This window comes from Lytechinus variegatus, chromosome 16, assembly GCF_018143015.1.
Source record: "Lytechinus variegatus isolate NC3 chromosome 16, Lvar_3.0, whole genome shotgun sequence".
Lineage (NCBI taxonomy): Eukaryota > Metazoa > Echinodermata > Echinoidea > Temnopleuroida > Toxopneustidae > Lytechinus > Lytechinus variegatus.
In genome coordinates, this window is record NC_054755.1 from 11,772,562 (window position 1) to 11,788,293 (window position 15,732).

At 38.3% G+C, this 15,732-nt stretch overlaps 1 protein-coding gene across 1 annotated transcript; it reads right to left on the minus strand.

Annotated features, from left to right (window-relative positions):
• Nucleotides 1-3,027: 3,027 nt before the first annotated feature.
• On the minus strand, nucleotides 3,028-11,357 carry LOC121430097 (aristaless homeobox protein-like). The gene is made up of 4 exons (XM_041627371.1): nucleotides 10,288-11,357; nucleotides 7,067-8,113; nucleotides 5,184-5,229; nucleotides 3,028-4,267 (listed from the first exon to the last, which is right to left on the minus strand). Exons 2-4 carry the CDS (start codon nucleotides 7,705-7,707, stop codon nucleotides 3,515-3,517), a joined length of 1,440 nt encoding a protein of 479 aa, XP_041483305.1. The 5' UTR covers nucleotides 7,708-8,113; nucleotides 10,288-11,357; the 3' UTR covers nucleotides 3,028-3,514.
• Nucleotides 11,358-15,732: the final 4,375 nt, after the last annotated feature.

A 15,732-nucleotide genomic window follows, 5' to 3' on the forward strand; every position in this document is an offset into this window, starting at 1 on the left:
TCTACTTGGTACATTCATGAGCGCATAAAATCAATTTCCCGGGAATTTCCCAGATCAATTTAGAGTGTATAGGTCTACACTGTCGTTTTTCAGAAAATAGTGATCGAATGATTTTTGTATGTTTGTTTCTTATTCCCACCCCCACTGTGAAAAACGTTGCACGTCCCCTCTTCTGATGGCATTCTATTTCATTACGTATATTCATTTCGTAAATAAATGGAATAAAAAAAATATTTTGAAGAAAAATGTATGCCTACTCTATATGCCCATTGCATTGAGTCGAATTTTACAATTTATCTCATTCGCTAACCAAGGTGCCGTGGCCGAGAGGTCTAGGGCGCCTGGCTATACATAGAAAGTCCGGGATTCGATCCCCGACAGCGGCACCTATGCCCGTGAGCAAGACATTTAATCTACAATTCTCTTTTATATCTTGCGTTCAAATAAATGGAAATGCTATATGCATTATCGGTAACTTGGTGTGCACTTGTTCTAAAACAAAACAACAACAACCGGGCAACAAATACGCATTCAATTATGGGTAGGTCATATGGGTCAGATATTTGCAAATCATTTATGCAAACGATAATGTATGAATAAAATGAGGCATTTTTCTGCTGCTTTTTTAATATATATATGTATATATTGACCACCATTTTTCCGGTTTCCGGTTTACCGCCAAATTCAGTTTGCGCGCGCTAATAAGTGATACATGAACTGTGTGAGAGAATAGAGTGATCAGGTATTAAAAGAAGGCGAGAGGTGCGGTGATGACACTCTGAGAAACCCAACTCATTATTAGCGACAAACACAGCATTTTATCGGGCCGTTGCTGATCTAATGGAAGATCCGTTGTCTCAAATTGATACAAAGAAAAGTAATAGGTGCTGGGAGAATCTACCTAATTTCGATTGATGTTTGAGGGATAACATGGCCTCCAGTGTGAAGTTGAACCGTGGTTGGAGAGAAAGAGAGTGAGAAAAAATAGAGGGGGAGAGGAAGAGAGAGAAAGAAAAAGAGTGCATAGAGGAAGAAGAAAAAGAGAGATTATTAGAGAGAGAGAGAAAAAAAAAATAGAGGGGGAGAGGAAGAGAGAGAAAGAAAAAGAGTGCATAGAGGAAGAAGAAAAAGAGAGAGCATTAGAGCTGTTGGAATTAATCCAGGGATCTTCTGAAAAAAATTACATTGGAATCGAACCTTTCATTGTCAAGGATGTCTTTTTTTTATACCCAATAATCTCAGTGAAGGGGGGGGGAGGCGAACCTCTAGATCTTTTTTTTTAGAAAATGGGTATTTCCATTAGTTTTTAAATTCAACACCAAGACCAGAGGCCGAGGAACAGGGGGGGGGGGGGGGTTGAAGCTTCCCCACCTTTTTTTCTCAACAAAGGAGTCGTTGTCGAGTGGTCTAAGGCGCCTGACTATATAGGCCCTACATGGCAAGTCCGGGGTTCAATCCCCAGCCGCGACTATGCCCACGAGCAAGGCATTTTAATCGATAATGCTCTTTTGTCCTGCATTCAAAATAATAAATGGAAATGCTTTATGAATTCCAAGTAACAAGAACGCACTTTAACCCCCCCCCCCCCCCCCCAAAAAAAAAAAGAGAGAGAAAACTTATAGGCATATACACTCTAAAAATTCGGTAAAAGTGCTCCATGAGGGTAATTACGTGTCCACCCAACACTGTGCATTTCTTTCGGGCATTTTCATTTATCCAGTGTGATGAAAATTTTGCCCATTCTAAAGTAATTGCTGCTTATTTATAACATTACTGGACAATATGCATCCCGTATTTGGTAAAATACTGCCTCCAATTAATGGTTGGACACATAATTACCCTCGTGGTGGTAACATTTTTACACAATATTATCTTTACAGTGTAGATGGCCATCTGATTGTTCCTTTTTGCATGGTCTGGGGCCCGTTGCAGAAAGAGTTGCAATCGATCGCAACTCTAAAAATCATGCGTAACTTGATTTTCAACCAATCAACAGCGCGCATTTGGGACTTGAGATTGATTTTTTGACTTGCGTTTAAACGCAACTCTTTCTGCAACTGGCCCCTGCCCCACCTTCAATTTTCAAATCGTTCTACAACCCCTGCAAGACGACCTAAGGGTATGTTAGTCTTTTAAATTCACTCAATCACCACTCTCTCGCTTAATCATTATGATTATTAACGATCAATCAATATTAATTGATCAATATTCACGATATTAGTCCAATATTAGTCAACCAAACAAGTCAACCAATCAATCAAACAATGAATAAATTAACCTATCAATAAGAAATCAATCAGTCAATCAATCCGTCAATCAATCAATCAACAAACAATTTAAACAACCAACTTACCAACCAACCAAACAAACGACCAATCAAACAACCAACCAACCAATCAACCAATCAATCAGTCAACCAACCGATCAATCAATCAATTACAAACGAACCAACCAACCAACCAATCAATCAATCAATCATTTATTCATTCATTCATTCAACCAACCAATCAAGCAACCAACCAACCAATCAATCAATCAACCAACCAACCAATCAACCAACCAACCAACCAACCAATCAATTAACCAATCAATCAATCAATCACAAACGAACCAACCAACCAATCAATCAATCATTTATTCATTCTTTCATTCATTCATTCATTCAACCCACCAACTAACCAACCAATCAAGCAACCAACCAATCAACCAACTAACCAATCAACCAACCAACCAATCAAGCAACCAACCAACCAACCAATCAATTAACCAATTGATCAATCATTCAATCAATCAATCAATCAATCAATCAACCAACCGACCAATCAACCAACAAACCAACCAATCAATCAACCAATATCATTAATCAATCTATTATTGATCAATCAAATGCATGCAGGAAATCGAATGGTCATTCAATGCATCGCCTAAAATCATCGATCATTTGGGTTGTCACATTGAATTTAACAATAAAAGGGTAATCTGTGAAGCAATCAAATTCGAAAAATTCAATCAAATTAAAATCATTTATTCAATTCTATATATAAATATTTGCAAGAAATTCAAGCTTTGTGAAAAGTAGAAAATATTCAGAAACTTGGTTCATCGAATTAGACAGGGTAATTATATAGGGGAACATCGAATATTAGTGACAACGCAGGCGCGGCTCCAGGATATATTTTTAAGGGGTGCACTCAATAATATGAAGGTCATTTTGTGATGGGGGGGGGTCTGCTAGCTTCCAAAGCTCACATTAGGTTCTTGTGGAAAATGGGAAATTCATTGGCGATGGTTAAGCGCGGAAGGTTTACCAGTCGTTCTTAAGTCGCTCTTAACTTACGGACAGCTTTATGAAACATCCACCAGGTGTGTAAAAGATTACTATAGGCCCTAGGCTGGTCATTGTCAATGTATTAATGCTCAACAGCGAGGATCAAAATCGAGGATTTCAATGGTAAAGTTAACTTCAATGACTAGGTATTGTATGCACATATATTTTGCTTTCCAGGTGGATTCTTCACTCAGAATTGAAAAGGATCAAACCGCCATGATATGGGTTCATGGGGACACCTTTGCGTTCGACAGGTTCGACACCCGCTGCGTGTTGACGAGCTTTCAATCGAAGTGCCGCGATGCTTAACGCTCGTCGTTCGCTCCTTAACCAAAGATCTTGCTTGAGTCCCTTCTTAGAACTCGGTCCCAACGGGTCCAGGCCCAGGCTACCTCGGCTGATGAGTCCAGGACTCGCTGGCATTGACGGGTCGTGGTCCTGGTACTTCCGTGGGACCGGAAAACACGGTGTGAGCAGTGCAGGGCCGAGATGAGCGAGGTTTGATTGTGAGTTCCTCGTGGAAGCGAGACTCGCCTGCTTGGACCAAAAATCACAAAATGGCGTCGGATACAACATGTTTGCCGCGGCGACTGGTGAAGCATGATGCAGTGGTAGCAGTCCATGAGCGGGAAGCTGGTAAGTAGGCCTCGGTAGGGACCCCGATAAGACGGTTGTCGACGTTGCCGTCGGCAAACATGAGGTTGTAAATTGTTGAAGAGGAGGCGGTGGTGGTTGTGCTGGCGGCGGCGGTGACGCCAGTAACCCTTGCCGTTGGGCGCGGTCGATGCAAGCAAGACGGCATAAATGAGTAGATACAAGATTCGAATCTGTGATCGGACCACCGAGGATAGGGCAAAACGATGGATGTGGATGGAGTCGTGGTTGTATGCCAAGTTTCTCTCTTTTTCTCCACTTCGCTCGCCGATTCTGGAACCAGACCTACATCAGATCAAATCAAATCAAGATTCAGAATACTTAATTTATTGGAAATTGCTATACTGTTCTTGAATGTATTATTAATATCAAAGACTGGAGGTGCAGTAGGGGCGCCGGGCTACGCTATTCACATGAAAGTTCGAGGTTCGAATCCCGAGAACACTGCAATTATTCCCCGAGGAAATGAGTTTTATCTTCATTCTTCGTTTTCAAAGGCACGCGAATGATTGATGAAAACACCATGCAAAACCTATACAATATGTTGTTAATCTTGTTAGATTTCCAGACTTTTTAACAAAGACAATTCAATGGATAAACATGGTCTTTATTCCAGATTTACAATGAAATAACGCTACTGGCATACTTTATAACCATATCAAATCGTCTAGCAGTAATCAAGCACATTTATGTTATAGAGGGGACGGGGTAACTTTAAAAATATATTCTATGCAACATAAAGTTTATACCAACTGAAAAGTAGCCGTATATACACACCCGCTGTTTCTGCCGGACGTTTATTTTCAAAATGTTGTATAATTATATTTAATGCCATATAAAAATGATAATATATCTGTAATCACTGTGAGACCCGTGGAAGACCACTAATTATTGGCAAATACCCTGAGAGATATGTATTCAGAATGAATGAATAAGTAAATCGTAAATGAATAAATTCATAATGGATGAATAACTAAACAAATAAAATAATGAATGAATGAATAAATGGATGAATGAATGGAAGAATCAATGAATGGATAAATGAATGAATGAATAAGTGAATGAATGAATATTAAGTGAATGAATAACTAAACGAATAAATCAAGGAGTAAATGAATAAATTTATAGATTAATAAATGATATATAAATAAATCAATGTATAAATTAGTAGATTAATAAATAAATTAAAAACGATTCTCACCTGAACTCTTGCTTCGGTCAAGTCTACTCTCATGGCTAATTCTTCTCTAAAAATGCAAAATTGAAAATAGATAAAAAATAACGATAAATGAAATGTATTTGAAAAAAAGATCGAGTTGTTTACCAACAATGAATTCCATATTCGTCTATTAAATATCTCATGTTTCCCCATTCAGCTTTTTAATTAAATTCTAGATTTTCATATTAGGGTTATATACTATAAGTAAATGTTTCGAAATATTTGAACTTTACAATATTCATATTACAATTCACAGTTCAAGGAAAGAACATAATGGACCCAAAGCTACAATGAAGGTATACTTTTGTCCGTTCAATGAGGTTTTTCCATATAATTATTCATGCAGATTCAACAGTTGAATGTAATTTTGCCATAAATTACTTATATTAATACTATATACTACTACTACTAATAATAATAATTAACATTATTTGTATCGCGCTTATCACAAAACATGTCTATAGCGCTTAGGAAAAAATAGAAAAAGAGAAGGAATTTCAGCAAAAAACTAAAGCAATTGTATAGTTCACAGTAGACTGTAGACAGTTGAGGGGCTGCACATGCGAAGGGAAAGGCTATTTAAAAAAAAGTAGGTTTTAACATGGATTTGAATTTCTCTGTTGAATCTGCTTGTTTTATACTTTGTGGTAGATCGTTCCAGAGATGAGGGGATGCGGAATAAAAAGATCGTGAACCATAAGACTGGGGTACTGGTGGCAGGAATTAAGAGTGATTTGTTTATTGAGCGCAAGTTGCAGGGGTTTACCGTTGCAGGAGGGTGAATATTCTGATATCAACTCTTGAAAATAGACTGGAGCTGATTTCTTCAAACATTGGAATCAATGGAATGTCCGCAAAAATATCTTAAAATCAATTCGTTCACGTACAAATTGATATATACTGGACATACAAAATTGACCCGTTGCCGAACAAGCTTATTTTTAACATTGTCAACTTTTAGTGAGAAGTAAAAATCTTCAGCACAGTCATTCTTAATTCATATTTGCTGCAGCCATCATGAATTCAAATGAGGTCAGGAAAATGCTTCTATTTTAATGCTTGTTTAAATGATTGCCGAGTGTTTTCATTTTTTTTAAACACGAAAAATACTGCTATAATAAAAGTGAATGAAAATATATCCCCTTCTTCCTTGTGTTGATTGCTATAGCAAACATGTTCAGAGATGAGCAATTCAGCAAATTTACCACCCCCCCCCCGAAAAAAATATGTAACATTTGAAGCTTGTGGGGGTTCTTCTTGTTTATTTTGTATAATTAATGATCAAGTCCCTGCATTCTGAAAAAAAAAAATCGGGTCAGATTGATTTGGAAATCAGGTTGTTTTAATTGCATAAGGAGAGAATGCATCATAGGTTATTACATTTATTTTCTAAATATCCAATGCAATAACTTTCATTTTTCAATACAACATTTTGGTCAAAACCTTGGTCTTTATAATGGGGTTATAATGCGACAAAACATATTTTTTTGAATACGTGTAACTATAACAGTTTAAGCAAATTGCTTGATAATTCAAATTAATGTTGATCTGATACCTTTTGGTAAACGTGTCATGGTAAAGTGAGATTCCTATATTTTTACATGATGCGCATATATTATAAAAGTCAATCTTGTTTTAATGTTGGCGTAATATAAACACAATTAGCTTATTCAGAATGGTAGGATTATGCAGAATGATTATAGCTTCGCTCAGAATTGTTTTTTTTCTTTCTTTTCACATTCATCTAGTATAGAGGAAAAGAATACCTTTTTAATTAATGAAGAGTGTTTTTTTTTTAAATGCAACAATCACAATTTAATGTGCAAAACACAAATTGAATGTAAAAAGGGAGGGGGAATGCTTACCTCGTAAACACATCAGGATAATGGGTCTTACAGAAGGCGCGTTCCAATTCTTCTAGTTGAAAACTGGTAAAGGTGGTACGATATCGACGTTGCTTTCTCTTTGTCGGTTGGTCTCCGACATCGTTTCTGAATTCATCTTGATTCTCGTCATCATCACTTTCAAAGTCGTCGCCGTCGAACCGTGATGAACCTTGCTCTACGAGCTGATGGTCATTGGGTCTCCAAATTCTAGCAGCGTTTGAGACTGATTTGTCAACGTCTTTCGACGTTTTCCTGTCATTTTCGTCCATTGCAGGTCTCCAAATGTGGCCACTAAATCTCACTGGTTTATCTGTCTGTTCATCACTGTTAAGAACGTGTGTCTTGAGCAAGCTTGTGAGATCTTGCTCCTTGTTTTTCGACCTGGCGTCATCTGCTCTCGAAATGCTCACCCAAGAGCCAGAATTCATCGCACCGCTGCATTTCTCTACACTCCCAGCAGCGGAGGACTCTCGGCTCGTCGGAGAGTCATCTCGAGGCCGCTCAGGAGGAGGGACGCTCGCATCCCACCTGTTGTCCACATCCATTGTTCGCGGCGTCACCGGCGTGCAACACACAGCGGATTCCATCGCAAACTGTGGCGCCTCCAAAATTTTCTTCATTCCGATCCGCGCGCCACTTCCGAAATAGTCGACTCCGTGTCGTCTGCTCAATGATTGACGTTCAAAATGGCCTTAACTTAAAGGTTCGCTCCACCTCGCGTCGGTTTTTGTTTCCTTGATACGTGTCAAATGGTTCGATTATCAACACCTCTTCGATTGCATCTCAACACGTTGAAGAGATTACCAATGTCCCGAGTTTGATTGTCAATGATAGATCTCTTTGACAATTTTTGAAGCGTGCTTTTGTTTCCTTAATTTGATTTCGATTGACTGCGACTAAACCTCGATTTCGACTGCAAAGGCAGTAGACTTTGCTTGAATTAAATTCGACTGGGAAGTTCCGTTTTCTTTTGTTTCACTTATTGAGGCAGACTCTTTGCGGTGACAGCGTCAGTGTTTTCAATTCCTGTAGGAAATTGGGAAATAGATTAAACAAGTTGATTACAAAATATTCAATAATGAAAGAAAGCAGTTTGGATAAAATATATTAGCCAAAAGGAAACAATATGATCGACGTATGTAAAAACAAAAATAAAATACAAAAAAAAACATTCAAAAGTCAGAGTAGCGTATATAATTGGCACGATTGCCTAAGTTATATCAATTTTATCTATGTATACTTGATTACATTTGATTTTATTTATCTATGTATCAGCAATTATAAATTTTTTACAGGTTATACTGGAACATTTTGTACAAAGTTACACATTATTAAACATAACTTTAGACAGTTACGGAAGCATTAGTGTAGACAATATTTTTCTTTATTGCAATGAAAAACACTGTTAAAATAATTTTGCTAAGAAAATAAGCAATTTTATATAAAATATATACATTGTCATGCAATCAATACTGAAGTATTATTTGACAGTGAATGACCAATTGCGGACCGATGAACATTATTTCTCATTTGAAAATTCTTAACAAAAAAAAAACACAAACAAACATGACGAGCAGTTAGACTATTCTTATATTATATGAGTAGAATGTAGATGACGTATATTAAAATAATATTAGTGAAACTTATTCCTCTGTCATGTCTGTCATAATTATATTATATGACAGATAATTAAGATAATTTCAATTATACCATATCGGATGACTATATGAATATGTATATAGGATACTATGTTTTCTATCGTACTGTATATATACTTCAAAATATCATGTTAATACATATGCAGGGGCTAAGCCAGGGAATTTCGGTGGAAGTGGCGGACAAGGGAACTAAAATATTAATAACTTCTTATTTTCGTGTATGATCGCATCTTTAGAGATAATGTTCATATTGATGACCAAATTAACATTCCCTTAATGATAACGTCCTTTATTCTCATTTCTCTTTTGGTCCCCTTTTTTCATAATTTTCCTTTTGATTTTTTATTATGGGGTTGCCGCTCCTTGCCCCGCCCTGCCCTTTTTCTCATAAGTTTTTTTTACACTCGATAACAAGCACAGTGTATGCAGGTTTAAAAACGAAATATAGAACAGATGTTTATAGAAATGAGCTTAAAACAATATTATTTTGAATCAAGCGGGGAATCAAGTCAAATTGCAATAATCAACGAAGCCATGGGGTTTTATTTACAGGGCGGTTCCATGACATTTGCTCTGGCGACAATTGCTCCGCTTGTTTTTTCACACACTAATCGAATGACCAACTTCAACCCTGAGTTATACCCTACCCTAAACCTAGCATAAAACCCTATCATGCCTATTGCAACCCTAACCCTACATCTTAGACGAGATTAAGCCCGGAGCAATTGTCGCAGGATTAAATGTCGTGTCGCCTATAGGGCCGGTGCTATAAGGAGCGACAGCCACTGATCTGAATACAAATTAGTGCTGATAGCCCTTGTGATTTACAAGAACCAAGTGGGGAAAAGGCAAATCAAAAGATATTAATAAAAGTAAAAGAACGAATAAAAGAGCGATAAAGGAGGTGAAATTCTATCATCTGAAAAAAAAACGTGAAAATAGGCAACAACCCCAGTGATTTTCATGGAGCAAAAAAAATGCTATAAAAAGAGAGCAACTGTCCCTTGTAATTTCAAGGAGCGAAAAAAAGGGAAAAGATGAATTCAATTCAATTTATTTAGCAAAATAAAACAAGAAATAAAGTAAGAGTAAAGAAAGATTATGATAAAACGAGAGGTAAGGACTTGCAAATCTATAATACCCATAAATCTTGTATCTATTTGATGGATTTCTATCAAACCTTCAAATTCCTTTTTTTATTAAAATGAACTCATCGCCAGGATGCATAGTAAAGACAATCTAGTCAAACTTTTATTTTATAACTTATCGGGAAAAGTCTATTGTAAAACTAAATTTTGAATCATTTTTGTTTATTTTTTGTGTCGTGAATATGGGTAGAATATAATATATCAACAATCTATAAACATGTTTTCAACTGGAAGGAATTTCATCGTTTCATTGAGTTTCAAAATGAATTATCATAGCATTAAAGAAATAACACTTGTTTCAAAATTGATGATTGAAGAATAATGCCACTCAACAAAGCTTGTGCTACTTGATGTGTGAATGCAAGCAATCAAAATGAAGAGGAAAGTAAGTTACCTTGAGTTTGATATAAGGTTCTGCTTTCTTGAAGAAACTGATAACTCAGGTATCGTTGCCGATAAGTGATGATAGACCAATCCTAGATCTGGTATGTTCTTCGACTGATCTTTCCAGACGTAGACTACTTCTGGGCCAAGTTCTCGTGTGACATATTCTTTTATGCGACACGAGAGCCACAGGGTCGAAAGGGGTCTGGTAAAAAATGACGGAAAATATGGGGTGGTCCTTCTCCCCCTTCCCTTTGAAAAAAAACTTTCAACAAGTCTCATCCGTACACCCAAACACCTTTTCATTCACAATATTTGGCACAAAAAACTCACCAATAAGCGTCAATCTCCCCTAATTCTTATGACAATGTCCTTGCTACTATTGTGGAATACACCGCGAGCTTATAATTGGATATGCAAAGCCTCGCGGCACGACATCAAAGGCGAGCGCGTTCCTTCAAAGGTAGTTTTGTAGTCTAAAAACGATTACCAAATACCGAAAGTGTCAACAGGTGAATTTTCGTAGCAATTGGCAGGAGGGGGGCTGCTCGCCCTGTCCGCATTACCGCGATTAGTTCGTTTGAAGAGGGTAAATAAGCAAGTTTCTCCTTCACTTTCTCTTTAACGAATTCCCACTAAGATGCGGCACATAACCACTTAACACCCATATCAGAAAGCCTCAAAACACGTCAACAATGGCGCCCATTGAGATGACAGGGTTTGATTATTGGGCAACAAATAGAAGCTACATTTTGCAATTGTTTGCGATATGGCGTGTATGTTTGCTCAATTAATTATTGACGTGCCCGCTGGCCGGTCTTCTCGCCTCGCTCTCCGGCTAGGTCGGGCGGGGTGGATTGGCGTCGGGGTGTGAATTGAAAACGGCCGACAACTCGTAAGTGTCGGGCATATTCCTGAAAAGGTAAACCGGAGTTATCGTGTGCCGAGGAATGTTAGTCCTGTTAGTATTATGAATTAGAACTAATCAGCTGTAGGAATAGTTTCTGCAGTCTTTTCTTGGTTTTTCGCATGGCACCGTTTGTTCTCCCTAAATTGGAACTTAATTATCGCAGAGATGTGATGGGCCCCAAATCGAGGAGGAAACGGAATGGCAGGGAAGAAAGAGACGGAGAAAGAGAAAGAAATGAGAAGAGGGAGAAAAATTGACAGAGAAAGAAAAGATTTGAGAAAGGGGATGATTATTTCATATCCTCATATACCGTTCATATAAGACGGGAACACTCCCGGGAACACTATTGTAAGTGCCAAAAATATGTTTGATTAAAAAATTATATAATTCAGTTTGCATTACTTTTCCCTTTCCCGTTTTGAAAATGTTTATGTTCATAGACTTAATTTAAAGTTTATTTTAAATTATTTAAGGTCGAATATATAAAATGATGTATGAATGAAATTATTTATATTTCGATTGCTGTATGGCAGGATTTTTTAATCTGTACAATCAAATCTGATTTTAATTTTCTTTGGTGGTACAATTGATGTCAAAATGAAGAGATGAAATATAATCTAAAATAATATTGGCCAGTAAGAGCATACAGTATACCGGAAAGCATGCAGGGACAGACATGCAGATTTGGAATTTACTAGTGGAGGGGGAGCCGGGGGGAGGGGCAGTGGTGTAACGATACAACTCTGCCAAGCAAAAATAAAGAGATCAAACGTGAACACCGCAGAAGTAATTGGAAATGCCGATCATGATGATGATGATGATGATAATGATGATGAGAATAAAAATGATGATGATAAAGATGGTGATAAAAATAAAAGTAATAAGAATAATGATGATAATAATAATGAAATAATAATAATATTGATAGTCGACAAGAAAAGAGAGAATATTGAGCCAGCAATCAACACCTTGCGAATTCCTCAAAGAAGAGATTATTTCTCCTCCCAAATCAAGGCAATTTTTGAAAAAGATGGGAACAAAAATGCCCCTTTTTTTGGGGGGGACCTAGCTTTTTGGTAAAGGGTTGGGTACCATTGACCAGTCACCATGCAGTTGGTTTGACCTTATGACGATGAGCTGCGACATACGGGTCGTGTGGTCCAGTGGATAGAGCATCGGACTCAAGGTTGTGAGTTCGAATCCCAACTCTGCCATTGTCTCCACTTTGATAAAAAAAAGGCCAGAGAGTGATATCTGTCGTCTATAACGTCAGCCACTATGACTGATTAGCCTAGACGTAAAATGTTTCATAGGTAATTGTTTATATACCAGCTTGGCGTTTACCAGCAAAATGCTGTCCTGTCGAGTTCCTACGGGGGTTACCAGAAACAGAAACATATTCCGTCTTACATTCTCATCCCTCCCGTAGATCCGACTCTGTTCTGCTTGCGCGACCCTCGTCAGCAGGAAAGGGGTAATGGAATTCCACAGTTGCCTTAGTTTTTTTATTCCCGCCGTTCAATGTTTCACATTCCGTCATTTAAAAAGTCATTTAGGTAAATAATTCACAAAAACGAATCCGGACGGGTAGAGTAAATTTGAAAGAAATCTACATACCAGTGTACGGAGAAAAAGTTGAACTATGTTGGAACTAGGGAGATTAAATAGTTTTATAGACTTAATATAATGAAAATATCCAACCGAGCTTGGGGTCTGTGACGATTATGTACTGTTACACAGATACAGTGATCAAGAAAATATAATGCGTTATTTTTTAAAGTGAAATTTTGCGTTGTTGACTTCACTTGTATGTTTAAAAATTATGCAATGGTCTATAAATTGCAGTGTATCGGGAAACGTAGTAAAGAGACAGCATAGCGACGGAGCGGGAAAATTTCCTATTCCTTTTCGTGAAATCATGGAGCAATTAACAACCGTGTGTGCGTGTGTGTGTATTTGAGTTTTGTCAGACGTGTATCAATCAGATATGATTATTTACGTCTGGGACCGACCTTTAACGTCACCATCCGAAAGACGTGACCAGGGCTCGAACCTCTGCATCAATAACTTCCCCACTTTGCTTGGATAACAGGCGCACGCCACAACGCCCAGTTACAACCGATGTTGTAGAAACATAGTTGACGAGATGGCGCTGTTTAAATATTGCCACTGTCATGATGAAGCTCTACAAAGCAAAGTGGTTAAAAATCGAATCTGAAAAGTGCATCTCGATGATGAGATTTTTCATGCACTGGCGGATCCAGGGGGGCACAGCCGGCCCGAGCCCCCCTTTTTGGGAGGCACAATTAAAATTGATTGAAAACCTTTTTTTTCTTGTCAAATTTTTCCTCGGGGAAACGTGCCCCCCCCCCTGGAAAATCGTTGATCCGCCCTGATTTCATGAGTACATTTCAGAAAAAAGGAAGAAGGAGGTGGAAGAGGCGGAGGAGAAGAAGTAGTAGAAGTAGAAGGAGGAGGAGAACTACTAGCGTGGCTCAGTCTGCCTTCTGGCATGGTATTTTCGTACGATAATTAAAAGTGGAGACTAATTTTCCGCTGTATGGACTTTAGACACTGTCCAAAGGTCACTTGGCGGGAGCGCCGTCGCGTCGGACTAACGCGCGTAGTAACGGCACAGTGAGTAACGACTTTCTTTTTGGAAGTTAGGACCATACTCAGTCGACGTAGAATGGATGTAGCGGACACATGAATTATGTAGCAACACCTCCGTCCATGTCTACAGTGCATACCCAGTTACCACTCTGTCCAAATAGATGTGAGTACAACGAGACTCAATCTGCAAGAACATAGCGAATTAGCGAGGATTAGCGGGAACCGTTTCGGTGCCGCATGGATCGCTTCTGCCCGCACAATGAACTCAGTGGAAGCACTACCAACGCAGCACGAACGTCGCCAAGGCGTGGCGGGGACGTACACCGTGCACGAGACGATTTTATGCCTGTTCGTTGTTGTTGTTAAAAAAAACTAAGTTTTCGCATCGTCCTAGCCTAGGGTACACTCATCATGCTTATTCTTAGAATAGAGGGATATGAAAGAAATTCTTGTATGGTATTCAGCCAAGACAAGAGCCAAAAAAGTCTTGTCTTCTATTTATACCATTTTTAAATTATAATTGTGACAATTTCGGGTCGACATAATGAAAACCACATCTTGCCGTCCACTTGTTGACTCGTCTCATCCATGGCAAATTGCCAATTCGTCTAGTGCAAACTCATCCACTCGTCACATTGTCTCCCTTAATTTAGTCTAATGCCTTTCCGTCCATCAACATTTCGTCTAACAACCATTTTGTCCAATAACCATTTGGTCCAACAATTACTTCGTCTAATCACCAGTTGGTCTATAACCATTTCGTCTCATAACCAGTTGGTCTAATACCTATTTTCGTTTCATTCATTTCGCCCAATTAACACTTAGTCCAATTAGACCAAATGGTATGTAGACTAAATGGCTATTGGACCAACTGGTTATTAGACGAAATGGAAATTGGATGATGTTGAGAGTGGACGAACTGATTGTAGACAATATGGTAGTAGACGAGTTGGAAGTTGGACGAATCGGCATTATACCAATTGAAAATAAACCTCATCCATCAGGTCAACTTGACTTGATAATAGCTGTGTTTTCATTTGTTTTTCTTTTACACTTTCTTTCTTTCTACCCTTCCTTGTTTTCTTTACTCAATTCCTCTCCATTCCTCTAATGCTCTTGACGAGAATTTCGATCGGGAGTTGCTACGTCCCTCTACTACCTTGTCGCATGTGAGATTGTGCATGTAGGCCTAACTGATTTGTATTATATTTATACACATTTAAAAAAAAATCAATATCTTTGTCTGGTGTGGTTTCCCTTTGAACGTATTCTGTCATTGCTTTTTTATTGCATTTTGTTTTAAAGACCCCTACTGCGTCTCAAAACAGTTTTAAGAACCTTTCGTTTATTTGGTCACTACAAAGCTTCCTTATATCCCTTTTGAATGGCGGTAGGGGCCCATTTCATAAAGCGTTTCACGTTTAACATGACTTTACGGACAAATGGATGGTAACACTTTCTTGCGTTGAGAGAGATGTCCAGATTTCGTTTCGTGATGGGTTTGAGGGTGAATTCCATACAACCATTGTCAAATTTTGACAATTTATAAACATTACATTCGGTTGCTTGTGACCACCCCCCCCCCAAAAAAAAAATATTACAAAGACCATATTTCAACTTTTCTGATGTGATTCAAAACGAAGGGTACCCAAAGAAAGGGCCACAACTCGTTCGTAAAACCACGCGTAACTTACGAACAGCTTTGTGAAATCGGGTCCTCATTAGGGGCATTATGGAGGGACTATTCTTTGGAATATAGAGACGTCGGATCTAAGAGCTCGCAAGGTAAAGCGGGGTAGGGGGGCTAAGCTATTGAATACATTCCTTTTTTACTTTCTCCTTTCTTCTTTGAAGCAAGGATTTGTAGACGAGTTCTCATCATGCTTGATTACACGAGAAGCAAAAATCCAAGTCCCCTTCACTGTCCCATGG